We start from the raw sequence: 27150 nt of genomic DNA on the forward strand, positions 1-27150 counted from the left end.
TCTGGGGGCACAGACCCCCGCCTGCCACATCCCGGCCCCAGCACCCACTCCCCTCTCCATCCCAACACCGGCTACGGGGGCACAGAGCGCCCCCCCCCCCCCCCCCCAACACCCCACTTCCCTCCTCAGCAGCTCCCTGCTCCTCTCTAACAGCGTAATTGGGTAATTAGCAGTAATTAGCCTGACTGGGTGGAGATAAGCCACATGGGGAACCGCAGCCAGGCCAGGCACCCCGGCACTGCAGGGCTCCCCCACGCTCGCCCAGCCCAGGCTGCGGCTCTCCGGGGGGACGGGGTTGCAGAGCCCCCCCCCCCAGGGTCCCAGTGACAGCCCCAGGGTGCTCAGCCCCATGGGGGGGGGGAAGGGGGGGGGGCTCTGCCCCACAGTACATTTGGGATTGGGGGGAGCCCAATGCTGGGATGTTGGGGGATCCCCACGTGCTGCCTCACCTTCCTCCCCCCCACCCCCGGGGCAGGAGCAGCCCCCCCCCCCCCAGCCCCAGCCCGGGCTCTGAGGGGCTTTGCAGACAAAACAACGTTTAATTGTTCCAGCCCTGTGGCCCCGACTCCCACGAATGGCGGCTGCCAGCGCGGCACAGCCGGACCGCGGCCCCGTGCCAGAAACAACACCCGCATTCAGCCCCGGCTCCCCACAGCCGGAGGGGGAACGGCCCCAGCGTGTCCTGGGGGGGGGGGGGGATACGACAGCAGCTACGAGCAGGGGGTGCTCCCCAGCTGGGACAGGACCCCTGCCCCGCTCCCAGTCCCTCGCGAGCCCCACAGCCTGTGCAAAGTGAGGGGTCCCGTACAACGACGGGACCACGTGGCCCCGGACCCCACAAAGCCACCGTCGTGGTCTGGGGGAAGGTCCCATGGGAGGTCCGCCCTGGGCAGGGCTCACATCAGGTGGCAGCCGGTCGATCTGCCGTAGGAGTTGTCCACCCGGTCGATCTCCTCGACGATCTTCGTGAAGATCCCCTGGGTCACCTGGGGACGAGGGGACATCAGCCCCAGCACCCCGGGGACCCCGCTCCCAGCCCCAGGCGGGGTACGTCACCCTGCCCCAGACCTGGCTCTCCTTGGCCGAGGACTCGAGGAAGATGGCCCCCCACGACTCCGCCAGCTTCTTCCCTTCATCCGTCTTCACCTCCCGGCTGGAGACACAGCAGAAGACGGGCAGGATGGGCCACCAGGTCCTCGGGGGGGGGGGGGAGACGGGACCCCCAGAGCCCTCCTTACCTCTGTGGGGACAGGTCTGCCTTGTTCCCCACCAGCACCACGGGCATGCTGCGGGCACGGGGAGGGTGAGGGCCCGGCCCCCCGCAGGCATCCCCCTCCCCGGGAGGGACAGCACCTACCGTGTCTTCCCCCGGCTCTCGTACAGCTTGTTGTGAAGGGTCTTCACCACCTGGAAGCTGGGGGGAAAAGAGGAGATCCAGGCACTGCCCCCCCCCCTCAAGGGGACCCGTCCCCAGCCCCGAGGGTGTGGGGACAGCCCGGCAGGGAGGGCAGCTGGGTCCCTCACCTCCGCAGGGACGTCACCGAGTACACCAGGACGTAGCCGTGGATGCCGATGACGAAGGAGTGGGGCAGGACGGTGTACTCATCCTGGGGGAGGGCAGGGCCGGTGCCAGGGGTGGCTCCAGGGCCAGCAGCCCCCCACACACACACCCCCCCCGGGTCCCCCCCCCTTGCCCCAGGACCTGACCCCAGTGTTACCTGCCCGGCCGTGTCCACCAGCTGGAGTTGGAACTCGTCTTTCCCCACCATCACCATCTTGTTGTAGGCTGCGGAGGTGGCACCAGGTTAACGGGGCTGCCCGGGACCCCTGTACTCCCCCCCCCCCCCCACCCAGGGACCAGCCTTCCCTCCACCCCACTCCGGGGGTGCCTCAGCCCCTGGCACCCCCACCCCAAGGCTTTGGGGCACAGCCCAGAAGTGGGGACACATCTGCCCTCATCACCCGTGGCCCCGCGGAGGCAGCAGGAAGAGGGACCCCAGGCAAGCCCCCCCCAAACTTACTGCTCTCCACCGTGGGCTCGTAGCACTCCACAAACTTCCCCTCCACGAACTGGTGGGCCAGGGAGGTTTTGCCTGGGGGGGGGGGGGGGAAGCGCGGGGCTGGGGACCGGGGTCCCAGCATCACCCCGCGGCAGGGGAAGGAGCCCGACCGAGGGAAGGGAACCGTCTCGATGCCCCTGCGCTCGCCGCCCCCCCTCCCCGAGCGTTGCAGGGGACACGGCCCCGGGGTGACGGGGGCTCCCGGGGTGGGTGTCCAGGCTGAGCACGGCCCCACGGTCCCCACCTGGGGCGGAGACCCACCGTGCTCTGAGCCCCCGGCGGCGGGAGGCACCCACGAGGGACCCGGCACAGCCCCCCCCCCCCCCCCGAGAGTGCCCCGTGGGGCAGCCCCGCTCCCACGCACCACCCGGGCAGGGCCCACCCAGAGCCGCATGGGGCAGAGGGCGCAGCCCCTTCCCACGCCGCCCCACCACGAGGCCCCACGCACAGACACCACACCCCCCCCCCCCCCCGCACTGACCCACGGCGCGGTACCCGAGGATGAGCACTTTGCGGTGGCGCACCAGCGGCATGGCCCACGCCGCGGGTGGGGCCGGGGGGGGGGGAGGGCGGCGCGGGCGGGCGCGACACACGGCGCTATAAAACTCCCGCCGCGGCGGGGGGGGGGGGGGCGGTGCCGCCGCCGCCGCCACCACACCGGCGGCCCCACGTGACCACAACACCGCCCGCCCGCCCGCTCCCATTGGCCACGCGGAGGCGGCGGGGGCGGGGCGAGGGGCAGGCGCAGGCGCGCTGGCCGCCCGGGGCTCCATTCATGAAAACGGAGGGAACGGCCGGGGCCACGTGGTGGCCGCACACCTGAGCGGGCCGGGGGCGGCTGCCCGCCCTCTGCCCCCCCCCGCCTCCCGCCCCGGCCCGGGGACCCCCGGGAACACCCGCACCCACCTCCTGCCTCCCGAGATCCCTACCCTGGCCTCCCCCAGCCCCAGGGACCCCCAGCCCCCGGGATGCCCGACCCCGCCCCGGGGACCCCCAGCCCCAGGGACCCCAGCCCCCCGGGATGCCCGACCCCAGCCCCGGGGACCCCCAGCCCCAGGGACCCCCAGCCCCCCGGGATGCCCGACCCCAGCCCCGGGGACCCCCAGCCCCAGGGACCCCCAGCCCCCCGGGATGCCCGACCCCAGCCCCGGGGACCCCCAGCCCCAGGGACCCCCAGCCCCCCGGGATGCCCGACCCCAGCCCCGGGGACCCCCAGCCCCAGGGACCCCAGCCCCCCGGGATGCCCGACCCCAGCCCCCGGGGACCCCCAGCCCCGGGGACCCCCCAGCCCCCCGGGATGCCCGACCCCAGCCCCGGGGACCCGCCCCCCGGCCCGGCGTTGTGCAGCCCCTGCTTCCAGCCACGGCTCCACCAGGGCCATAGAGTCTCTTTATTTATCCAAACAATTAAATAGTAGTATTTCTTTTTTTTTTTTTTAAACAGAAGTGGTTAAAAGCAGGCTGGCCCCCTGCCCCGCGGGGCAGGCCCCGCTGCCGGGGCGGGCGGGCGCAGGGGACATTTATATTACCATTTATAAATAGAAAAATAAAACTCTCAAGCAGGGCGGGTTAGCGGTTAGCACGGTTAGAGCCGGGTCCGGCGCAGGGTGCCCATGCCCGCGGCAGACGCCCCGTGTCCAGCCACCTGGGGCACTGAGCTGCATGGGGACGGGGACAGGGACACCGGGGGTGACGGAAGGACAGACCCAGAGCTGGGCGACGGGCAGGAACTGCTGCCACATGCTCGGTGTTGGGCTGATTCGGCATCCCGCCCCTCCTTGGGCTGGATTTGGCCCCAGGGCAGGGTCCACGGTGCCCGGCCTCAGCTCGGACAGGCAGCAACCCCGGCCCCAGCCGCAGCGGTTAATAAAGCAATAAATACAGGGGGAGCGTGCGGGGGTCTGGGGCATGGGGACCCAGCCAGGCACCCGGCAGTGCTGCAGGGGGCTCCGAGACATGGGAGGGGGCTGAACCCAGGTCCCTGGGCCACCCCACGACACCCCATCCCAGGGACCCCGTCCCCACCACCCCACGCCCCTGGGCAGCGCTGAGCTGAGAGGCATCCCGACCTCCCCACAGGGCTGGGGGTGCCCCCGTCCCTCCTCTGAAGCACTCGCCAGTCCAAGGGGGGGCCCAGGGCCGGGGCCCCGCGTTTCCAGTGTGCGGCATGATCTGCAGCGCGGCGACTCGGGAGGCCGGGGAGCCCTACGCCTGCAAGGCCTCATGGCCCAGCACGCCCCCGGCCAGCCGGTAGAGCAGGCGGGAGTACCAGTGCATGCCCGCCTCCGGCGCCGTCCCATTGCCCGCCTCGGCGCGGGCGGGCAGCAGCGAGAGGAGCCCGTGGAAGAGGCGGAGAGGGGCGAAGGCACGGTGGGCCCAGCGGTGGCTCTCCAGGACGGCGTAGCAGGATGCCAGCACCCCGTTGACCAGCAGGGTCCCGTGGGAGGTGAGGGGGGCAAAGACCCCCACGCCGTCCTCCCGCGAGACCCGCAGCACCCGCGCGGGGCGCAGCCCCTGCCCGCTGGCCCCATGGGCCAGCACCGCGTCGCCCGGACGCACGCGACGGGCGAAGACGGGCAGGAAGGTGGCCGTGCCGTTGGCTGCCCCGCGGGCCGCGAAGACCAGGTGGGACGGGGTGAGGAGCAGCCGGCGCGCCGGGCTGGCCGTCTCGATGGCCACGAAGGAGGCGCGTTGGCCCAGGTCACGGTCGAGGAAGAGCAGCACCTCGGTGGGCACCAGGCGCCCGCCCGGCTCCGCACCCAGCACCCAGTCACCCTGGCGCAGGTCGGCCAGGCCCCGGCGCTCGCCGCTCCGCAGTGTCACAGTGGCGTGGCCGGGGAAGCAGCCGCCGGTACGGACGGCCAGTGAGTTATCTGGGCGGGTGGAGAAAGCCGTGGGTCCCCCGTCCCCGCCTGCCACCTCCACCGGCCACCACCTCCAGAGGGGAAATGGCCCTGAGCGGAGCCGCCCCCCCCCCGGGCCCCCAAACCGCCCCCGGAACAAAGCGGGTATTTTCCAAAGCCCCCTGGTTCCTGCGTGCGGCTCCCGGGGAGACCGGGCGCTGCAGGGCCCCTTTGTCCGCCCCGCACTGACGCCCTTTGTTCTGGGCTGGCCACGGTGACATTTACGGCCACTTTCACTTTCTGTCAATTGTCACTTCTGGGCCGGACGGGGGCTGCCGGCCGGAGCAGCCGCGGGGCTGGGGACCGTGGGCTGGGCTGTGGCCGTCCGGACCGGCTTAACAACCCTCGCTGCGCCCCGCACCGGGAGCTGAACCATGAGAGTGGCTCCAGCCAGGCAAAAATTTGGGGGGGGAAGTGTGTTTTTTGCCAACCTGGTGGCCAGAAAGGCCAGGGGGAGCTGGGCTGGGGCCAGACATGGGCTGAACCCGCTGGAGCCGGACACCGGCTGGAGCAGGGCTGCATCCCATGCGGATCTGGGATGCCAAGGAGGAGCAGAGGGGGCCGCGGGGCCGCAGGCTGGGATGCTTGTGGGGACGACAGCCCCCCACCCTGGCGGCAGCCCCCCCCCCCCCCGTGTGATACCTGCTTTGACGGAGACGTGGACGTGTGCCTTGGACTCGTAGTAGACCCAGTCGAAGCCGGCCTCCACGGCCAGGCGCGCCAGCATGCCGTACTTGTGGCGGTCGCGGTCGGAGGTGGTGATGTCCAGTGCCCGGCCCTCGTAGTGCAGCGAGTCGGGAGGTGGTGCCCGTCCTCGTCCCAGCCCTCCGTCACCCGCAGCTTCACCCCCGGCCACATGTTCATCACCGCGATGGCCAGCGAGTTCACCCGCTCCTTGCAGCGCTTGGGGGGGGGGGGGGAACGGGGACCAGCACTGGCATCACGCCCAGCCCCACCGCAGCACCCGGTCCCCTCCCCGGGGGGTCCTGCACGCAGACAGACAGACAGACACTGGGCCTGCACGGGGCTTGGAGGGAGCCCGAAGGGGCTGCTGGTGGGGGGCAGATGGGGTGTCCCCCCCCCGGGCGCAGAGAGCGGCACGGTTGAGCTGACCCCCCCGGGTGGGCACGGGTTGAACGTTAACGTGCCCCGGGGTCCCGTGGTGGAGCCGCTCCCCGGCACGGGCAGCCGGGCAGAACGGGCAGGGGACCAGGACGGGGACCGGGGCGGTGTCACCTTCCCCGCGGCCATGGCCGTGACTGATTAACCCGGGGGGGGGGGAGCTGTGGGGCAGAGCCGGGGGTGCAGCTGACCCTGAACCAGACCCGAGTCCCGGAGCGGCACCGTGGGGGGCTCAGTGCCAGCCAGGGCAGGGCAGGGTGGGGAGCAGGGCGGGGGGGGGGGGGCACGGGGGGGGTCCGGAGCTCCAGTGCCCAGAGCCGAGGGCGATGGTGGGGGGCCCCAGGCGGCTCCGGGGTCCCTCCTCCCCATCAGCAGCGGCAGCGTCCACGTGGGGTGCAGGGGCCGGAGCTCCCCCCGGTCCCCCCCAGCAGCCGGTGAGGTCGTGGTGTCCCTCCGCTACCCGGTGCCCCCCGGCCCCCCGTGCGACAAAGCCGCTCCCGGGAGCGCGGGGCCGCGGGGCGGGAGTGCGGGGCGCGGGCCCGGGGCGGCCCGGCCGGGGGGGGCGGCAGCGGCGGGGGGGCAGGAATGCGCTCGGCCCGGCCCGGCCCGGCCCGGCGACAATAGGCGCCTTCCAGCCCGGCGCTGACCTCAGGCCCCGGGAATGCCGGCACGGCCACAAAGGGCCCTTTCAGCCTCCCGCACCCCGGGCCGGCTCCGCGCCCGCGGCCCCGCCGGGCCCCGCCGCCCCGGCCCCGCCGCCCCCGCCGCCCCGGCCCGCGGGAGCCGCCGGCGCCGCCTGGACCACTCGCAGCATCCCCCGTCGCCATGGCGACCGCGGAGCCGCCCCTCGCCATGGCAACTGTGAGCATCCGGCGGGGCGCGGCGCGTCCCCGGGCTCCCGCCGCCCCGGATTCCCTCCCGGGAGACGGGTGCCGGCGCCGCCCCCTCCCCGCTGACCGGCCCCGCCGGCACCGCCCCGGGGCCGGGGCGCGGGGGCGCTGGGGGAGCGGAGGCCGCCGGTACCCCGTGCCCCCGGTGCGGCGGCCGGACCCCGGGCGGCTCCCGCCCCGTTAATCCCCGATGGCGGGTCCTTAATGCCCAACGCGGCGCGACCGCCCCGTCCCGGGTCTCCGGTGCTGCCGCGCCGCCGCCAAGGGCCGCCGGGGACCGCGACGGGACCGGGGCGAGGCACAGTGCGCCCAGGGGAGGGTCCGTGCGCCCGGGACAGTCCGTGAGCCCCGGGGAGGGTCGGTGCCCCCCGGGGAGGGTCGCTGCGCTCCCGCCCGCGTCCCCGCCGCCCCCGCGTCCCCGCGCCCCGGGAGCGAGGCCGGGCCGGACCGGGCGCAGCCCCCACCTCGGTCATGAGCCGGTCCGCCCCCGTGTTCTCCTCGTCCTTGAAGATGATGTCGGGGTTGTAGTTGGGCACCAGGTCCTGAAGCGCTCCGATCCCCGCAGCACTTTGCCCTCCGCCTTCCCGCTCGCCCCCAGCGTCTGCTCGGGCACGTTGGGCACGAACTGCTTGTAGAGCAGCGCGAGAGCTGCCGCCGCCCCAACCGCCGCCGCCCCACCGGCCCCGGCCGGGGCCGCAGCCCAGCGCCGGCGCGGCCAGCAGGCAGGCGGCGAGGCCGAGCAGGCCGAGGGCGAGCGGGTTCCGCCGGGGCATCCCGGCCGCCGGGCCCCGCTGCCTCCGCGGGCCCCGCTCAGTCGCCGGGGGCACGGGCGGCCGGGGCGGGGCATGGTCCCGGTGCGGCGGCCCCGGGGCTTTTAGAGGGTCGCGGTGCCAGGGGCGGGTCGGCGCCGTTTCCTTCTCACACCCACGGCCCCGTCGCCGCTTCGGGATCCGCGGCCGCCCGGGACGACTGACACCCCCCCCCCGCCCCCCCGCCGGTGCCGCCACCCACTCGGAGCGCGGCGCCCGGGCACCGGGACGGCCTCCCCGCCGCCGGCTCCGCTCCCACGGGCCCGACACCCCCTCGCCTGGCGCTGCACCCCGGCCCCGGGGACTCCCCGATCCAGCCGGAGCCTGGGGGAAAGCCCTCTTACCGCTGCGTCCCGGCACCGGCACCGGGCAACCAGCACCCCGCTCCGGGCACCGCCCCCGGGACTGGCACCGGGCACCGGGCACCCGGCTCCTGGTGCTGCCCCGGCACCGGGACCCGGCACCCCGCTCCTGGCACTGCCCCGGGACCGGCACCGGGACCTGACCCCGCGCCCCGATCCCGCCCCTCCTCCCCGTCTGAACCCTGCGCCCCGGTACCGGCTCCTCTCCCCGCTCCCGGTAGCGCGCTCCGGTACCGGGACCCCCCTTATCCCGGTCCTAACGCCGCGCTTCTGGTCCCGGGACCTCTCCCCTCTCCTGTCACCGTCTCTCGGGACCGGGGACCCCGCTCTCCTGGCGCCGGCCCCGGTACCTCTTCTCCTACCGCTGCCCCTGGCACCGGGGACACCCGTTATCCTAACGCTGCGCCGCCAGTACCGGCACCTGCTCCGTCCCCCGGCACAGCCCCGCTCCCGGGACCCCCTTCCTGGCACTACTCCGGTCCCCCTGTTCGCTCCCGACCCCCGATACCGGCACCCGCTCCTGGCCCAGCCCCCGGTACCGGCTCCCCTGGGTGCCGGTCGGCACCGTGCGCTGCCCGCAGCCGCCCCCGGCCGGGCTGCCCCCACCTGCGGCCGCTCGGCTCCGGCACTGGGCAGCCCCGCCGGGCCCCGCCTCGGACCCGGCCCCCGGGAGCGGCGGCAGCGGCGGCCACATCCCCCGGGGCCGCCCCCGCCGGGGCCCCGCCGCGCTGCCCTGCCCCGGACGGCCCCTCCGCGCCCCGGGACCGGAGCACCCCGGGACCGGGCTCCCCCAGGGACCGGGACACCCTCGAGGCTGGGACCGGGCTCCCCCGGGGACGGGGGCACCCATGGGAACAGGGCACCCTCGGACCGGACTCCCCCCGGGGCTGAGGCCGTGCCTCCCCCCAGCACCCCCAGAGCTCGTGGCGAAGCACCCAAGGGTGCCGAGGGCCCCGGCGAGGGAAGGAGGCAGCAGCGGGGCGGTGGAGGGTTGGGAGCGGATCGGGGGGGGCCTGCCCCCCCCCCCCCCCCCCCGCCGCAGCCCCGGTGCCAGCCCGGGGTGACTGGGAGGGGAGCAGGTCACGGGGAAATCGCGGGCACCGATGGCCTCATTTCCTGCAATATAAACCAGGCTTCCTGCGCTTCCTGCTCGGCCCCGGCCGGGGGGGGCGAGGGGGGGCCCGGGCCCCCCACCCCCGACATGGGGGGGGCAGCCTGGCTCGGCCCCAGCCGGGGCAGGATGGGGTGGGGGGCCGGTTCCCGGGGCAGTTTCCGCTCCGGCCGCACGACCCCCCCTCCCCAAGAGCGCAGGGGCCAGAGCTCCCCCCGTGCCCCTCGCTGGGGGCAGCTCAGTGCCCCCCCTCCCCCCCCGCCCGCACCCAAAGCACCCCGGGGTGCTGCCCGACACCCCCGGGGTCCATCAGCCCCGGGGCAGGGAGCTGCCCTCACCTTTGGCCCTTCCTGGAAGAGGCTCGTTAGCCCCAGCCAGGAAGAGGGTTAATTATGGCCCCCGCAGAGAGGGGAGGGAGGGGGGGGCAGGACTGAGACCCCCACGGGCAGAGAGCCCCCCCCGCCTCAGCCCTGCCCTCAGGGGGAATAAACCCCCCCGGATTCAGATATTTCTACATAAAAAAAGAAACTTTGTTTATTGCTCCAAACAATTGTGGTAACAGAGACCCGACAGACTCGTCACACCAAGCTGCCGGGGGCGGGGGGGGGGCTTGTCCCCAGCGCCCCGGGACCCTCCAGCCCTGCTCCTCCCTTGGGGACCCCGAAGGCCTCGGGGCAGGGGACAATCAGTGCCCTCCGGCAGCCCCAGGGTGACATGGGATGGGGTGTGGAGTGACCGGGCAGGGGGCACGGGGCCTCCACTGTAGTGCCATGACGGTCCCCGGGGTGGGGGGACATTTAAAACCCAACCGCACCCCAGGGAGCAGCTGGGGCAGCGCCGGGGCGGGGCGGCCCGGCCGCTCTTGCACGAGGTATATAAACGGGGGGGGGGCCGCAGCCAGCGCAGCCCCCGGGGGAACCCCGTGCCCCTGGGGGGGCTGTGACAGGGACGCGGCTCAAGGCCAAGGCTCAGTAGCGCAACAGGCTGAGATAGAGCTCGGGGGCGGGGCGGGGCAGGCCCCCCCCCCCCCCCAGGGTCTCGGCTCTCCCTGGGGGGCTCCGACGTCCCTGAAACACCAGGCGCCGTCGGGGCCAGCTCTGCAGCTGGTGGCTGTCCTGGGGGCCACCGTGGTGCCGGGGGGGGACACGTCCCCGTCCCCCCAGCCCTAGCAGGGCTTGCCGGGGGGCTGGGAGCGCGTCACGGGCAGCGGCAGCTTGTGCAGACCTGGGCAGAGGGAGAGCGTGAGAGACGGGGGGGGACACACACACACCCCAGCGCCCGTCCCCGTGTCCCCGTCCTCACCGAAGGCGCGGATGAGCTCGGCCTGGACGGCCCAGGAGACCCTCTTCACCAGGCAGAGGGTGGTGAGCCCCGCGAAGCCCATGTTGTAGAGGAAGACGATGTAGAAGTTCCCCAGCCAGTTGAAGCGGCCAAGTCCCCCAGGAGGTCGAAACGGGTGATCCCTGCGGGGGGGTGGGGTGGGGGGCTGGTCAGGGCACCCCAGTCCTGGGGACACCCCAGTCCCGGGGTCACCCTGGCCCTCCCGGGGGCTCACCCAGCGTCCTGGAGAAGACGGGCAGGGCTGAGCTGAGCACCAGCAAGGAGACGCAGTTCCCGATGATCTGGGGGGGGAGGAAGGAGCATTTTGGGGGGGGGGGACACAGCGCTGTCATAGGGCCTGGCCCCCCCCCGGCCTGGGGAAGGGGCTCCCCGGTGCCGGAGGCCCACCAGAGGACCCTGCCCGTGCCCGGGCCTGCGCCAGAGGCAGCAGGAGGTGGGGGGACGCGTGGTGCCCTCGCGTGGGGACCACTGCACAGTGCATAGGGACACACACACAACCGCACACTGCGGGGACCTGCACCCCGATGGGGGCCCGGGGACCCTCCCCCAGCCCCAGCCCGGCACTCCCACCTTGGTGAGGGGGGTGTCCTGCCGCTCGGGAAGCAGCCGGGTGAAGAGGGGGGAGCTGTAGAAGCCCACGACGGAGGAGACCATCAGGTAGCTGCAAGGGGTGTTAAGGAGGAGAACGGGGTGGGATGGCCCCAGGGACAGCGCTGGGGACGTGAGTGCCCGCCTGAAGGATACAAGATGAGGACGACCTGCAGGGCAGCTCCGAAGGAACCAAAGATGGAGAAGGAGACCTGGCCCAGGGATGCGTCCTGCTGGGAGAGGAGGAGGCACGTTGCGGGGGGAGGGAGCGGTCCCTGGGCCAAGCATGGGACACCACTCCTCACTGTCCCCTGTCCCCCCGCCCCGGGTACCTGGATGCCCCGCGGCATCGCGGCATCGTCCAGCAGCAGCTCCAGGACGTGGAAGCAGACGATGAGCACGGAGATGCCCTGGGAGGAGCAGGGAGGGAGTGAGGGCGGCTTGGGGGGGGGGGGACGGGGACAAGCCCCAGCTCCTCTGGGAGCCCAGGGACACTCACCGTCAGCACCAGGAGGCCCAGCATGGCCAAGGGATAGCCCAGGTTCCTCTGCCAGGGCGACGCTCGGTGCCGCAGCTCTGCGGGGGGGGACATGCCCGGGTGAGAGGGGAGCACGAGCCCCCACCCCAGGGCAGGAGATTGAGGGGGGCCCTGAGGTGTCAGGACAGGGGGTTACAGCCCCAACCCCATTTCACACACACACACACACCCCCCCATGGGGCACAGGCTGCCAGGGAACCAGTGCTCCCAGTGCCAAGCTGGAGAGAACCCAGGTGTCCTGGGCTTGCCCCCCCCAGGCTCCTCACCCAGCTTCCGCCTCTTGCTCCGGATGGTGAAGAACTGCTCCCGCAGCAGCTCCACGTTCAAGTTCAGCCAGCAGGAAGCTTTGCCTGCCAGGGAGGAGATGCCGAGGGGCTCGTGGGGGCTGAGGGCTCCCATGTGGTGAGGCAGAGGGGCCCCCAGTCTGCCCCGAGCCCCCCCCCCCCCCCCCGGCCAGTAGCTGAGCCGGGCACCCACCGGAGGAGATCCTGCGGGACACGGCGGCTTCCTCGAGCCTCGTGCAGCTCAACTGCTCGTCCAGGTCTTCCAGGAGCTGGGGATGGGCAAGGAGCCCGTGAGCAGCCGGCGGGGGGGTGCGAAGGGCACCCCGTGCCCGAGATGGGAGACCAGGCAGCCCCGGGGACAGCAAGCCCCCAGGCTGGGGCAGCGGGACTGGCAGGGGACACCTTACCCGGGGTTTCACCAGCAGCTTCCCCGTGACGGTGAACATGGTGGAGAGGCCGAAGGGGGTGCACACTGCGGCGAGAGGAGAGGCTAAGCAGGGGTGCCCCAGCATCCTACCCCTCCCCGCACCCCCAGAAGGGTCCTGGATAGGGACTGGGAGCTCAGCCCTGGACCCGCGACCCCTCTGGACCCCGGCACCATTTGCAGGGAGCAGCCCCTGCTCCCAGCCGGGCACCCCGGGGGACCCGCACCCGGCGCAGGATGGGCCACCGGGGCTGGGGCACCTCGGGGGAACGTCCCACGACTCACACAGCAGAAGCAGCACGCCGAAGAGCGAGATGCAGGAGTAGAGGTAGGGCAGGTAGTATTCCCAGAGGTCTGCGGAGACGGAGGGGTCAGGCCAGTGGCACCGAGCATCCCTTCTCCCCTTCAGCACCAGGGCCTGATCCTGCCCCGCTGGAGCCGGGAGAGCCCCAGCGCACTCCGGCAGCACCCACCGTGGAGAGACTGGCGGCTGGCCGCGTCGTTGCCGACGATGGCAGAGGCCACCCAGACCATGCCCAGCACCAGCAGCGTCAGCAGCAGCAGCACCACCGACGTCTCGTACACCCTGGCCATGATGCCTGCGGGAGCGGGGTTAGCGGGGAGCCAGGGGTGGGGGGGACAGGGCGGGGGACACCCACAGGGCCACCTACCTTCTTGGATCCCGCAAAGCCCTCCGACTCAGTGAAGAAGTAGGCAAAGGGCATGAGGAAGACGAGGGACAGATTGAGAAGAGGAAGACCAAGTTCCAGAGGCCTGGGGGGGGGGGGGGGGGAGAGGGCATGGGGTGAGCTCCCAGGGGGGCAACCCCAACCCCTCAGGGCACCCTGGGGCCGCCCCAAGCACCCACCGTGGATGAGGGACCCATTCAGCCACTGGACGTAGTAGTTCTGGGGGAAGGAGAGCAGCACCTCATTGCTGATGATGGAGAAGGGCAGCAGGAGCACGGCGCCCAGCGCCACGGCCAGGGTGAAGGTGCACAGCCCCAGCCTGCGGGAGGGACGAGCATCGACTCCGGCACCGGGTCTGGGTCCCCGCAGGTGTCACAGCCCGGCCGCGGCCCCCAGGGTCACCGGCCCCCGCAGGCTGGGGGGATGCGGGCGTCCCAGCTGGGCAGGGATAGGAAGTGGCCGAGCATCCCGCAGGCAGGGAGCGGGACAGGCAGGAACTTACGCAATCCTGTTGACAGCAGCATCCTCGTCATCATGAACTGCAGGGGGGGGAAAACCCAAACCAATGGGGCTGGGGGAGGCAGGGCTGCCCGGAGCATCGCTCCCTGCCTGCTCCCCAACCTCCCCCCGGCTCCAAATGCTGCAGAAACAACTCCCAGGGATTTGGGCTCTGCTCCCCTCCCGTGGCAGCCGAGGAGGTGCCCGCAGCGACCGATGCCACAGCAACCCAGGCTGCGGCAGGACTGGGGCTCCCGAGGGAGGCAGAAAACGATGGAGGAACAAGCCCCTGGGGAGGCTGAACATGGCTGCCAACGGCTGCCCGGCTCCGGCAGCTCCTGCCTCCTACCTGCCGCAAAGTCCGTGTGCTTCTTGAAGTGGGTTATGATGAAGTGGCAAAGGATGTAGAGGCTGGCGAAGAGCAGGGTGCAGATCTGCAGGCAGAGGAGCGTGGGCAGCACAGGCAGGCCCAGAGGGCAGCGTTCCCACCCCGGGCGATGCCGTTGGCCCCAGGGCCCGTCAGCTCACCCTATTTGTTTTTCCGCTCCTGGCCCTGGTTACACCCACACGTGTGCTCAGCCCTGCCCGTGCATGGGGTCTGCACCCGGGGCTCACCCACGGGTGCTCACAAGCTGCCACAGTACCCGGGGGGCCAGGGGGGCCAGACCACAGGGAGAGCCCACCCAGCAGCTCTGGGATGGCCTGTGGTGGCAGAGCTGAGGGGTCCACAGGGATCGGGGTGGCCCAGACCCCGTTGGACACCCATCCCGCCCCAGCACTGCCCAACCCCGCAGCCCTCGCCCCGCTGGCACCAGCACCCAGCAGAGCCGTGGGAACAGCCTTGAGCCAGGCCCCAAGGCCGGCACACTGAGTTCTGGCCGGAGCAGGCGACGTTCGAGGAACACAGCGACCTTTCATCCTGCCGGGTACGCGGCAGGATGGGGAAAGGTCACCTGAACCCGCCACCTTGGCACAGGCGGAGCGGGAGCAGCCGCAGCACCTCCCTCCTGCCCGGCTCGGGGGGGCTTGGCTGGCCGGGGGTCATCAGGATCTGCCGGGTGGGGTGGCAGGGAGCCCTGGGAGCCGGCCCAGCTCCAGACCCTGGAGGGGCAGTGCCCAGCAGGTCCTCCCATTCCTGCTTCTGCCCAGGAAAGGGTCTCAGGCCGCAGGTCCCCTCCTGCCACGGGCTGTACCCCGCAGCCCAAAGCTCTGCCTGGCCGGGGGACCCGCAACACCTCCCACACTCAGCAAAGTCAGGCCGAGCGAGCTCCACGCTGGCCGTGCTGAGCCAGAAGCTCCTGGGCGAGATGCGGCTCCCCGAGACAGGTCGGGGCAGAGGTCTGGGGAGCTCCAGGGCAGAGATGCCAGGCTCCGGCCACCGGCTCCTCCCCGCAGGCACCGAATCGGGCCATGGCAGGGCCACCCTGGCACTGCTGGTCACAGCCTGCTTGGCCACCCTGCACGCAGCATCCCGGAGAGCCCTCGGGAGACGCCAGGACCAGGACGCCCGGGTCGTCCCCATCCCTGAGCCCGTGGCAGCGGGGTGCCCTCCCTGGGGAGAGCTGCTGGCCTAGGGGCAGAGACAGAGCCAGGAGCCTGGCACGGGTCTGGCCCGGCTCCGGCACTGCCGCACCCCAGCACCCGGCACCCCCGGCCCTCCTGCTCGCCCAGGGGCTCCCCGTCGGGGCAGGCGGGACCCAGCCCCGGGGCTCCGGCACGGCGGGACCCCAGTGGCGCGGGGGGCAGCCGGGAGAGCACGGGGGCTGGGCAGCGGCAGGGCCGGACCCGGCAGAGGGGTCGCGCCCGGGGCTAAGCCCCGGCTCGGCATAGCCCCGGGACCCCGCTATCCACGGGGCGCACGGCAGCCCGCCGCGGCTCTGGCACCGATAAGGGCCGGGCGTGGGGCACAGCGGCGACCGGGCCCCAGAGCTGCCGCCGGGAAAACCGGCCCTCCCGGAGGGGGGGTGGGGGGGGGTGCTGCGGGCTCCCAGTCCCGACCCACGGCTCCCCGCCACACCGGGACCCTTCTCCGGCCCGACGCCCCCTCACCGCGGCCGCGGGCCCCCAGCACTCACGATGCACTCGCGGACCCTCTCGTGGAAGAGCCGCTCCCGCACGGCCAGCGCGTCCTGCTCCGCAGGGGCCATGCTGCGGCCAGCATGGCCGGACCGAGAGCGGCTGCTGCGGGCCGGGTCCTGCCGCGCCGGGTCCTGCCCCGCCGAGCCGCGCCGCGGTAGGTGACCGTGGCCCCGCCCCCCGCGTCCGGTACTCGCTACAATGTATCCGAGCCGCCACGGCCTGAAAGGGCCCCGCCTCCCCCCCCATTGGCCCTGAGAGGTGAATGAGGCGCCGCTCATTGGTCGAGGGCGGCGCGGGCCGCCCCGATAGGCTGAGGGCGCCCGCCCGCCGCTCCCACGGGGCGGGGGGGGGGGTAGGAAGCGGGATTAGGCGCCGGGGCAGGACTAATCCCCGGGACCGGACTAAATCCTCCGGGCGGGTTAATCCCCCCGGGGGGGGGGGGGGGGGGGGGGGGGGGGGCAGGGCCAGGTTTCCCCAGCGCTGGGGGGGGGGGAAGCGAGCGGGGCGGGACCCCCCGGGGGCTGTAGCACACCGAAGGCAGCGCCGGGAGGGACCCAGCAGAGCAGCATGACCCGGGGTGCTGCGGCAGAGCCCCCACCCCGTAGCACCCGGCGGGGGGGTTTCACCACCCCCACCCACCCCCCCCCCCCACACACACACCCACCCACCCCCCAGGGAACAGAGGAGCAGGGGAAGGGCCGGCCAGAGCCAGCTCCGGGCGGGAGCGCTGCCATCCCCGGCCCTCTCACTGGGCACGGACAATAGGAACAGTCTGTTCCCATGGGATGGGGCCAGCCGGCCCCGGCAAGCCGCAGGCGCTGACACAGAGGGTTTGTATCCGACACAGTGGCAGCTTCTCTTAAAGCCTTTTATTCACAGACATGGTACAGACACATGGAAAACCGACATGATCACATCGGAGAGAGAGAGAGAGCACGAGCCCAGCCGGAGCAGCACGTCCCTCCAGCCGGGCCCACGGGGCTGAACCCCACCCAGTGCACAAGGAAGCTGAAGTGTTTGAAGCAGACATTTTGTGGACATGCTACAGCGACAGAAGGAGCCCGGTATTTAGTATTCCTCCCCTTCCTCCTCTCCCTCCCCTTCCACCGAATCCACCCCCACCTCCTCGTAATCCTTCTCCAGGGCGGCCATGTCCTCCCGGGCCTCCGAGAACTCCCCTCCTCCATGCCCTCCCCCACGTACCAGTGCACGAACGCCCGCTTGGCGTACATCAGGTCAAACTTGTGGTCCAGGCGGGCCCAGGCCTCGGCGATGGCCGTGGTGTTGCTCAGCATGCACACAGCGCGCTGCACCTTGGCCAGGTCCCCCCCGGGCACCACCGTGGGCGGCTGGTAGTTGATGCCCACCTTGAAACCAGTGGGGCACCAGTCCACAAACTGGATGCTGCTGCTTGGTTTTGATGGTGGCGATGGCAGCATTGACATCCTTGGGCACCACGTCCCCACGGTACAGCAGGCAGCACGCCATGTACTTGCCGTGCCGCGGGTCACATTTCACCATCTGGTTGGCCGGCTCGAAGCAGGCGTTGGTGATCTCTGCCACCGAGAGCTGCTCGTGGTAAGCCTTCTCGGCCGAGATGACAGGGGCATAGGTGGCCAGCGGGAAGTGGATGCGGGGGTACGGCACCAGGTTGGTCTGGAACTCCGTCAGGTCAACATTCAGGGCCCCATCGAAGCGCAGGGAGGCCGTGATGGAGGACACGATCTGGCTGATGAGGCGGTTGAGGTTGGTGTAGGTGGCCTCTCGATGTCCAGGTTGCGGCGGCAGATGTCGTAGATGGCCTCGTTGTCCACCATGAAGGCGCAGTCGGAGTGCTCCAGGGTGGTGTGGGTGGTGAGGATGGAGTTGTAGGGCTCCACCACGGCCGTGGAGACCTGCGGGGCCGGGTAGATGGAGAACTCCAGCTTGGACTTCTTGCCATAGTCAACGGAGAGGCGCTCCATGAGCAGGGAGGTGAAGCCGGAGCCGGTGCCACCCCCAAAGCTGTGGAAGACCAGGAAGCCCTGCAGCCCCGTGCACTGGTCAGCCTGGAAGAAGGGAAGAGAAAACCAAGACCGATCTGTCAGGAATTCTGACCTTAAGCTACTACAGAGTTGCCCAGGAAGGCAAATATTCACCCCAGGATCTCAGGCCTTTGGGGACTCTCGTCTTGGGGACGCAGGCAGGGGCAGGCACCTGCCCAAGCTCCGCTTCCAGCCACAGCACCCTGTGCATCGGCACAACCAGCCCTCGGGAAAGGGGCCCCTTCCCACAGGGACTGGGGGGACACTTGGCTCCTCCCTGCTACAGGAGCCAGCCCTTGCAGCGCCTGCGCCCAGCACGACCCAGGCGGTCTGCTTTGGGGAAGGGGAAACCCATGGTGCTTTACAGGAGCGTGTTGGGGCATCCAGAGCTGCCACCCTGGGGGCACTGCCTGGGCAGGAGGCTGGCAGCCATCAAGGTTTGCCGGGCACCTGCACTCCCCTCCCAGGGCACAAGCTGCCCCAGCACGAGTTAAAACACTCGGTACAGCTGCTCATAAGCAGTTAGTCAAGAAGGATCAGAGTCCAGATTAAGGAGAAACCTCACATGACCCTAAAAAGAGGGATGAAATAAGGTTTTCCCCAAGGGAAGAGACAGCCAGCCTCCCCCCAGGCCCCACCTCACCCCCAGGGTGCATGTCCTGGGCTTGCAGCTCCGGTGGGTTTGCAGGGTCCTGAGGAAGGGGATTCAGCCCACGGAGAGGGGAAGGGCCTGATCCTGGTCTCCACTCATGGGATCCAGACCCCACAGGGAGCCCCAACCTGGTGCAGGGTGCCAAGAACCGTAAAATGCACCCGGACCCTGGAGGCACAGCCCAGCTCCTCGTTGCCACCCAGGTCCCACCGGAGGGTTCCCCTTTCCCCACCGGCTGCGGTGGTGCTGACCCCACCCACGGTTTGCACCCACCAGCTTGCGGATGCGGTCGAGGACCAGGTCGATGATCTCCTTCCCGATGGTGTAGTGCCCACGGGCGTAGTTGTTGGCCGCATCCTCCTTGCCCGTGATCAGCTGCTCGGGGTGGAAGAGCTGCCGGTACGTCCCCGTGCGCACCTCGTCTGCGGGGAGAGCCCGCCCGCCCCGTTAGCGCCCAGCATCCATTAACACCGGGCACCGCGTTAACACCAGGCACCCCCAGCCCCCTCCCTCCCCGTGCTCACCGATCACCGTGGGCTCCAGGTCCACGAAGACGGCCCGGGGCACGTGCTTGCCGGCCCCCGTCTCGCTGAAGAAGGTGTTGAAGGAGTCGTCCCCCCCCGCCGATGGTCTTGTCGCTGGGCATCTGCCCGTCGGGCTGGATGCCGTGCTCCAGGCAGTACAGCTCCCAGCAGGCGTTGCCGATCTGCACGCCCGCTTGGCCCACATGGATGGAGATGCACTCGCGCTGCGGGGGCACAGGGGGGGGCTCGGGCTCAGCTGGGGGCAGCTCCCACCCAAACACTGGTTGCTCAGCTAGCCAGAGCCGACTCGGTGCCATCCCAAACCTCCAGCTGAGCAGTGCAGGGGCAGCCCAGGAGCTGAGCTTGCTCTGGGAGGGAGGCGGGGGGGGACGACATGCGTTTGGGGGACAGACTGGAGCCACCGTCTGGCACAGTCCTGGGGATACTGGGGTAACGCCACCCCGCACCAGCCCTCCATCTGCTTCCAAATGGCGCACAGGGAGGACATTTTAACAGCCCCGCAGCACAGGCAGGGCAAGGCTGCGCTGCAGGAGGAGGAAGAGGAGGAAGCACACAGCGCAGCAGCAGGGACGTGACTGCAACAGCCGACCCAAAACCACCGGGGAGGGCCGATGGCGTCACCCTCCCCAGGGGGTCCCTCTGTCCCCATCCCACCGCCACCCCCCCCCCGCGGGTCCAGCACATTCCCAGCCACACCCTGTGCTGCTCCACCTGCTCCCGCACATTCCTCCCGCCCGGGGGAGGGGGGAAGCCCGGGTTTGGGGGGGGGGGGCAGCTCGTGTGGGCTCCCCCAAGAGCCACGGAGCAGGATTAGCCCCGCGGGTTGGACTCGGGTGGTTGCCAGGAGCACAGTGGGGCCGGGGGGGGGGGGGGGGGCGGCGGCCGCAGCAGGGACCCTCTGCCCCCGCCACGGGGGGTGCGTGAGATCGGGGCTTCAGGGCTGGATTTGGGGGGAGTTGGTGACGCATGGGCGCGGGGGCGGGGCTGTGCCCCCGCCCTGCGCCTTCCCGCGCGCGGGAACAGTAACGGTCGGGGCTGGGCGCCAAAAGCCGGACAGAGCCCCGCCCCCGCCGGGGGGCTACCCGGGACCACGTGCTGCCCCCGCCAGGGGTGCTATGCCCCCCCCCCAGGGTGCTCCCCCCTGCAGGGGCGGCACCCCCAGCCCATCCTCTGCCCCCCCAGCCTCTGCTCTGCCCCTCGCTAGCCCCCGCAGCCCTCGCTCTGCCCACCCCCCCCGCTCCTGCTGTGCGCCCACCCCCCAGCTCCCTCTCTGCTCCCCCCTACTACCCCCCCAGTCCCTGCTCTGCCCCTCCCCGTTACCCCCCCCCAGTCCCCGCTCTGCCGTATGCCCCCCAATCCCTGTTACCCCCCCCGCCCTGGGTCTCCGCTCCCCCCAGCCTTTCCCCCTCCCCTCCTGCCCATTCCCCCCCGCACCCCCAACTCCAGCCTTCCTTCCCCCCCCCCCCCATTTTGCAATCCCCCCCTTACCATGGCTGCGGCGCAGTTACTCGTCCCGACAAGCAAGGAATCGACGCAAGTACCAGGCTGCAGCCGCCCCCGGGCACCCCCCTATATACCGGCCCGGGGGGCGGCCGCGCGCCCCCGCCCGCACCCCTATTGGCCGCCGCGCCCGCCCATCCACGCGCTCGCCACCGCGGATTGGCTGCGACGCGCGGCGCGCCCCTCCTCCTCCCCCCCCCCCCGCCGCTGCCGGGCGGGCGCTGCGGGGCTTTGGGGGGGGGGGGCCCCGCCGCGGGGTGCAGCTCCCGACCGGGGCTTGAGAAGGACCCCCCCCACACGGGGGGGGGGGGGGCACCGGGGGACCTGACCCCCCCGTGGTCCTCAGCCGCCCCCTTCACTGCGTTTGCCGCGGGGGGGGGGGGGGGGGGGGCGCGGCCGCTCCCGCCCCCCCCTCGCCTCCCCCCCCCCCCGCCCGGTGCGGCTCCGCTGCAGAGGAAAACTGCGACATGGGGGGGGCGGCACGTGCTGCCGCGCCCGGCTCCCCCCCCCCCCGCCTCCGAGGCTCTTAATCGGCTTCTCCCGCCGCGCCCCCGGCCCATCTGCACCGCCCGGCCCCCCGCACCGCCCCATCTGCACCCCAGGGGCCCCTCCCAGCCCACCTGCAGCCTGGAGAGCCCCCCCCAAACAACCCCCCGGCTCATCTGCCCCCCACGGCCCCCCCCCCCCAGCCCGTCTGCCCCCCACGGCCCCCCCCCCCAGCCCGTCTGCACCCCACGGCCCCCCCCCCCGAGCCCATCTGCAGGTGGCCCCCCCAGCTCTGAATCCTGCCGCGATTTGGGGCACCGTGCCCCTGGACCCCGTTGCATCTGCATTGCGGGGGGGGACGACAGACCCCGCTCACTGCAGTGGGCTTTGTCTCAGCCGTGTCTGCAGCACCAGGACCCTGTCTCCTTCATGATTCCTGCCCCCCCCAGCCAGGCGGGGCCCCCCCCCGGCCCCCCACGCTCCCCCTCGCCCGCCCACAGGGACCGCTGCGAGGCCCATAAAACGGGGAGATGTGCTGGGGTCCCGCTGTGCCCCCCAGGGTGCCTTTGCTCGGTGCAGCTCCCTGCCCATCTGCGAGGCCACGGGGTGCCCGGTGCGGGGGGCCGGGGGAGGCCGGCCCCAGCCCCCATCTAATCCCCGGAGCTATTTGCTCCCAATAATCCGCCTTCCTGTTTTGCCGAGAGCTTTGCGGACAACCCAGCAGCCCCTTCGGCAGCACACGCCACCATGCGCTGCCAGGGGCCCCCCTGTCTCCCCCCTTGCCCCACCGGGGCCACCCCACACCACGGCCACCCCACAGCCTCGGCCACCCCCGAGGTGCGCAGGGCCGGGGCCGGTGCAGCAGCATCCGCCGCAGCTGCATTGCAGCGGGTGACGTGGCTCCCCGCCATTTGCTTCACCCAGCTGCCGCATGGCCGCCCCGGCGCCTCTGCTCCCGCCGGGAAGGGGGTTTCTCCCCCCCCCCCCGGCTCTGCCCCAGCCGCATCAGGCTCCCGTGGCGGATCTCGGTGCGGGGGTCCCGGCTGGCACTTGGGTCCAACTCGGCTGCGAGCGACGCCAACGTGGCGGCCAGCCCTGGCCAGGGAAGAGCCACTCCCAGCCCTGCTCACTGCCGCCCCGCTGGGAGCTGGCGTTCCTGGCACAGTGGCCCCGGGGGCTGCAGGGGGGTCCTGGGGCACCCCCCCCCACAGCACACCCTGCCCCTCGCTGCAGCACCCGCTCAAGTTTCACTCCACGTTCGACTTTCCCTTCATTATTTATCTCTGACCGGAGCCATGAGACAGCAGCAATTGGGGGGGGACGGGGACAGTGGGGCCCGGCTCCCCCCCGTACCCGGGCAGAGCTGGGTGGGCTGCTGCCTCATTTCCCTGACCAGGACCAGCACAGGCAGGGCCACTTCTCTTCCGTGCAGGAGAGAACAGAAGGACTTCAGGACACACCATGGCAGGGGGGGACGACGCCCCACCCATCCCTGGACACCCAGCAGGATGAAGGGGCCACCCTCAGCTCCCCGGGGATTGATGCTCTGCAGCCCCAGTGCTCCCACCCATGGTGGGCAGCAGGACACCACCACCCCCCCCAGCTAACCAGGGCACCCTGAGACAACGCAGCCTCTCCCCTGCCCTGGCACAGCAGAAACCCCCCAGGCTTCTGCCAAACTTGGGGGGGGGGGGGTCAGAAATCCCCAGCCCCCCAGGAAGAGTTAAACCACCCCATGTGCTCACTTGGCTCCCAGTCCCAAAAAAACCCCAACAACCCCCCAGTTAGAGCCAGGGCACAGTGCAGGGGGTGCAGACGCTGCCCAGCCCAGGGGCAGCCCAGCAGCAGGATGGGGAGGGAGGACCAGTTTGGGGAGCACAGGGCGGGGTGGGTGGGGGGTCTGCAGGGTGATGGGCTTCAGCACAACCCCAAGCAAACGCTCAGGGACCAAGGTGGAGACCCTGGGTGCAGCTGGGGACATGCCACAGGCTGTTGGGGACAGCGTCCAAACCCAGGGAGGGACACCGCAGCACAGAGTAAAGACACCAGAGCCAGGTGGTAAGACAGGGAATGCTTTTTATTCAGACCCACGGGAGAAGACGGGTGGGTCCGTAACAGACTTTTCCACTGAAGCACAGACCATTGAACAGGACAGACCGCGGCGCACACACTGCTACAGACCCATGGGGGGGTCTTCAACTAGGTTATGTTCCCTGTAAGAGCAGCACCCTTGTGAGAGTTTAGTATTCCTCCCCTTCCTCCTCTCCCTCCCCTTCCACCGAATCCACCCCAACCTCCTCATAATCCTTCTCCAGGGCAGCCATGTCCTCCCGGGCCTCCGAGAACTCCCCCTCCTCCATGCCCTCCCCCACGTACCAGTGCACGAACGCCCGCTTGGCGTACATCAGGTCAAACTTGTGGTCCAGGCGGGCCCAGGCCTCGGCGATGGCCGTGGTGTTGCTCAGCATGCACACAGCGCGCTGCACCTTGGCCAGGTCCCCCCCGGGCACCACCGTGGGCGGCTGGTAGTTGATGCCCACCTTGAAACCAGTGGGGCACCAGTCCACAAACTGGATGGTGCGCTTGGTTTTGATGGTGGCGATGGCAGCGTTGACATCCTTGGGCACCACGTCCCCACGGTACAGCAGGCAGCACGCCATGTACTTGCCGTGCCGCGGGTCGCATTTCACCATCTGGTTGGCCGGCTCGAAGCAGGCGTTGGTGATCTCTGCCACCGAGAGCTGCTCGTGGTAAGCCTTCTCGGCCGAGATGACAGGGGCATAGGTGGCCAGCGGGAAGTGGATGCGGGGGTACGGCACCAGGTTGGTCTGGAACTCCGTCAGGTCAACATTCAGGGCCCCATCGAAGCGCAGGGAGGCCGTGATGGAGGACACGATCTGACCTATCAACCTATTGAGGTTGGTGTAGGTGGGCCTCTCGATGTCCAGGTTGCGGCGGCAGATGTCGTAGATGGCCTCGTTGTCCACCATGAAGGCGCAGTCGGAGTGCTCCAGGGTGGTGTGGGTGGTGAGGATGGAGTTGTAGGGCTCCACCACAGCCGTGGAGACCTGCGGGGCCGGGTAGATGGAGAACTCCAGCTTGGACTTCTTGCCATAGTCAACGGAGAGGCGCTCCATGAGCAGGGAGGTGAAGCCGGAGCCGGTGCCGCCCCCGAAGCTGTGGAAGACCAGGAAGCCCTGCAGCCCCGTGCACTGGTCAGCCTGGCAAGGAGAGACAAGACAGGGGGGGGACATGTTTAGTCCAGGCAGTAGCAGAAGTTGCTCCTTCCTCTCTGTGGCCTCACGAGGACATTTGGGGGATTTCCAGCAGCAGAACAGGAGCCACCAGGATGGGTGACGGGGTGGCCCTGACCCCATCTGTTGGGCACTGACTCATGGGAGTGGTGAATCCCCCAGGGAAGCCCCTTGGCCCCCGGGATGGCCAGAAGCACCTCACAGGGGGGCTGGGTGCCACCGGCTCAGCAGCAGAATGTGGACAGGTTTGGGGATGGGGTTTGGCCATCGGGGAGCGGGGCAAAGCACCGGCCTCAGCACAGCCGCACGGCTCCGGGAGGGGCCGGCCAGGGCTGCCATCGCCTCTGCCTGCGCAGTCACCGGGACACCCGTCCCCAGCCACATGCAGCTGGACTCGGCCACAGCAAGAGCCAAGCAGGAACAAAGAGGGAATTGCACAGCTCAGCACCGCCGGCGCCCGGGGGCCGCGGCGCTGTGGAGCAGCTCCAACACCCCAGCTGCACCACATCCCGCTGCCGGCCAATGGCAGCCGCTGCAGAACAGGATTAACATTAATTAATATATTAAATCTAAACCCAGCCCAGCTAGTCCAGAGGGGAGGGCGAGACCGAGAACTGAGTCTTTGTCCTCAGCTCGCCACCCGCAACCCCCCCCCTGCCCCTACCAGCTTGCGGATGCGGTCGAGGACCAGGTCGATGATCTCCTTCCCGATGGTGTAGTGCCCACGGGCGTAGTTGTTGGCCGCATCCTCCTTGCCCGTGATCAGCTGCTCGGGGTGGAAGAGCTGCCGGTACGTCCCCGTGCGCACCTCGTCTGCGGGGAGAGCCCGCCCGCCCCGTTAGCGCCCAGCATCCATTAACACCGGGCACCGCGTTAACACCGGGCACCCCAGCCCCCTCCCTCCCCGCGCTCACCGATCACCGTGGGCTCCAGGTCCACGAAGACAGCCCGGGGCACGTGCTTGCCGGCCCCCGTCTCGCTGAAGAAGGTGTTGAAGGAGTCGTCCCCCCCGCCGATGGTCTTGTCGCTGGGCATCTGCCCGTCGGGCTGGATGCCGTGCTCCAGGCAGTACAGCTCCCAGCAGGCGTTGCCGATCTGCACGCCCGCTTGGCCCACATGGATGGAGATGCACTCGCGCTGCGGGGGCAGGACGTGGGGCCGCGTCACTCCGAGGCTCCCTCTTTGTCCCCGTGGTCCTCCCCCCCCCCCGCCCCCAGGATCCCGTGGGGATGCTGCCCCCGGGATGGGCTGGCACTGAGCTGGGAAGGGGCAGTGCCCAGGGCTGGATGGGGCCAAATCCTGCCCAGACACACGCTATTGTTCTGGCACCGAGGGCTGCAGGGGGGCCCCGCTCCAGGGCCACACCCAGTGGGGGGTTGGGTGTGTGCGCTCAGCTGCGGGGGTCCCATCCTGGCCCCCCCCCCCCCCCCCCTCCCGGGAGCTGGGACCCTGCCCATTGTGGGATGGGGAACTCAGCACCACCGGCTCATCCTTCCTCAAGGGACTGGGACCACACCCAGGGCAAGACAGGGAGCCGGGGGGGGGGGGGGGAGGGGGGCCTCAGCACCAGGGGCTCATCCTGCTCAATTGTGTCCCCATTGAACCAGGGCCACGCCCAGTGCAGGACTGGGGGGGCCCCATTCTGCACTGCCTTGTCCTCCAGTGCAGGACGGGCGCTCAGCATCAGGGGACCCATCCTGCCCCGTTCAACCGGGGCCACGCCCAGCACAGGCTGAGGGCTCAGTACCGGGGGGTCTATCCTGCCCGGTTTAACGGGAGCCACGCCCAGTACAGGACAGCAGCTCAGTACCGAGAAAGGGGGGCCCGATCCTGCCTCATCGAACCGGGGCCACGCCCAGTACGGGCTCAGGGCTCAGCACCGGGGACCCATCCTGACTGGTTTAACGGGAGCCACACCCGGTGCGGGCTCGGGGATCAGCACCGGGGACCCCTCCTGCCCGGTTTAATGGGCATCATGCCCGATGCGGGCTCGGGGCTCGGTCCCGGGGTTCCCCTCCTGCCCGGTTTAACGGGAGCCACGCCCGGTGCGGCCTCGGTGCTCAGCCTCGGGGAAGGCAGGGGGACCCATCCAGACCCATTTAACGGGGAGCCACGCTCGGGGCCTGAGTCCCGGGCGACCCCTCCTGTCCGGTGTAACGGGAGCCACGCCCGGTGCGGGCTCAGCCCCGGGGCCCATCCCGCTCATCCCGGGCGGGGCGGGGAAGGGCGACAAAGGCGGGACCGGGGGGATGGGGACCGGGGGAGGATGGGGACCGCGGACAACGGCAGGACCGGGGGGATGGGGACCGGGGGGATAGGGACCGGGGGACAACGGCGGGACCGGGGGGATGGGGACTGGGGGAGGATGGGGACCGCGGACAACGGCAGGACCGGGGGGATAGGGACCGGGGGGACAACGGCGGGACCGGGGGGATGGGGACCGGGGGAGGATGGGGACCGCGGGACAACGGCGGGACAACGGGGACAACGGGGACAACGGGGACAACGGGGACCCTCCCCCCGCGCCTCCCCCCCCCTCACCATGGCGGCGGTCGGCTCCGGGGCGGTCTCACAGCCCGACGCTGAGGCGGTCGATGTAAGAGGCGCGGTGGAGCGCGGGGCTCGGCGCGGGGCTTTATAGGGCCGGCGGGGCGGGGCGGGCGGCGGGGCCGGGGGCGGCGGCGGCGGCGGCCATTGGCGCGGGGCGGGGATGAGGTAATGCCCCCCCCGGAGCCGCAGACAAAGGCCGGGCGGCGCGGGGGGGGGGGGGGAACCGGGGGCTGCGGCGGCCGCGGACCGGCCCCGCCGCCGGTTCCTGCCCGCCGGCGTCTGGGCCCCGGCCCGCGTTCCTTGTCCCCCGGCCCCACCGTGCCCGGGTCCCCGTCCCCGGCCACGTCCCCGCCGTGCCCCGGTCCCCGTTCTTGGCCGAGCCGCTGTCCCCGGCCACGCCCTGGTCCCCATCTCCGGTCGTGCCACCGTCCGCAAATGGCCG

The 27150-nt window shown here is 71.1% G+C and overlaps 4 protein-coding genes and 1 pseudogene across 5 annotated transcripts; all 5 read right to left on the reverse strand.

Annotated features, from left to right (window-relative positions):
* Positions 1–850: 850 nt before the first annotated feature.
* On the reverse strand, positions 851–2593 carry RHEBL1 (RHEB like 1). Its single transcript, XM_076363926.1, has 8 exons — positions 2542–2593; positions 2022–2093; positions 1719–1786; positions 1525–1607; positions 1358–1414; positions 1239–1286; positions 1069–1153; positions 851–986 (listed from the first exon to the last, which is right to left on the reverse strand). Exons 1-8 carry the CDS (start codon positions 2591–2593, stop codon positions 897–899), a joined length of 555 nt encoding a protein of 184 aa, XP_076220041.1. The 3' UTR covers positions 851–896.
* Positions 2594–3427: 834 nt separating this feature from the next.
* On the reverse strand, positions 3428–7747 carry DHH (desert hedgehog signaling molecule). The gene is given in 7 exon segments (XM_076363925.1): positions 3428–4932; positions 5605–5763; positions 5766–5865; positions 7439–7518; positions 7521–7616; positions 7619–7660; positions 7663–7747. Coding segments are annotated over 7 exon segments (1230 nt in total). The 3' UTR covers positions 3428–4264.
* A 2534-nt stretch (positions 7748–10281) lies between these two features.
* Positions 10282–15809, reverse strand: LMBR1L (limb development membrane protein 1 like). Its single transcript, XM_076363921.1, is given in 19 exon segments — positions 10282–10480; positions 10559–10690; positions 10693–10719; positions 10812–10878; positions 11168–11258; positions 11342–11418; positions 11518–11595; positions 11685–11761; positions 11990–12073; positions 12201–12276; positions 12415–12479; positions 12717–12785; positions 12905–13030; positions 13099–13179; positions 13182–13205; positions 13300–13439; positions 13623–13659; positions 13968–14052; positions 15694–15809. Coding segments are annotated over 19 exon segments (1467 nt in total). The 5' UTR covers positions 15766–15809; the 3' UTR covers positions 10282–10421.
* Positions 15810–16551: 742 nt separating this feature from the next.
* Positions 16552–20481, reverse strand: LOC143173773 (tubulin alpha-1B chain-like; annotated as a pseudogene). The gene is made up of 4 exons (XR_012997765.1): positions 20407–20481; positions 18898–19121; positions 18647–18795; positions 16552–17745 (listed from the first exon to the last, which is right to left on the reverse strand). The product of XR_012997765.1 is annotated as a tubulin alpha-1B chain-like (transcript).
* Positions 20482–22963: 2482 nt separating this feature from the next.
* TUBA1A (tubulin alpha 1a) lies at positions 22964–26768 on the reverse strand. The gene is made up of 4 exons (XM_076363923.1): positions 26700–26768; positions 25073–25295; positions 24823–24971; positions 22964–24125 (listed from the first exon to the last, which is right to left on the reverse strand). Exons 1-4 carry the CDS (start codon positions 26700–26702, stop codon positions 23145–23147), a joined length of 1356 nt encoding a protein of 451 aa, XP_076220038.1. The 5' UTR covers positions 26703–26768; the 3' UTR covers positions 22964–23144.
* Positions 26769–27150: the final 382 nt, after the last annotated feature.

Source organism: Aptenodytes patagonicus, unplaced genomic scaffold, assembly GCF_965638725.1.
Source record: "Aptenodytes patagonicus unplaced genomic scaffold, bAptPat1.pri.cur scaffold_260, whole genome shotgun sequence".
NCBI classification, from domain to species: domain Eukaryota; kingdom Metazoa; phylum Chordata; class Aves; order Sphenisciformes; family Spheniscidae; genus Aptenodytes; species Aptenodytes patagonicus.

Coding starts and splice junctions, on each gene's coding strand:
- RHEBL1 (XM_076363926.1), bottom strand. CDS start 2,593: ATGCCGCTGGTGCGCCACCGCAAAGTGCTCATCCTCGGGTACCGCGCC. Junction 2,094..2,541: donor CCTCGGGTACCGCGCCGTGG/GTCAGTGCGGGG, acceptor CCCCCCCCCCAG/GCAAAACCTCCCTGGCCCAC. Junction 1,415..1,524: donor TCGGTGACGTCCCTGCGGAG/GTGAGGGACCCA, acceptor TTTTCCCCCCAG/CTTCCAGGTGGTGAAGACCC.
- TUBA1A (XM_076363923.1), bottom strand. Junction 24,972..25,072: donor CCTGGAGCCCACGGTGATCG/GTGAGCGCGGGG, acceptor CTCTCCCCGCAG/ACGAGGTGCGCACGGGGACG. Junction 24,126..24,822: donor TCGACCGCATCCGCAAGCTG/GTAGGGGCAGGG, acceptor TCTCCTTGCCAG/GCTGACCAGTGCACGGGGCT.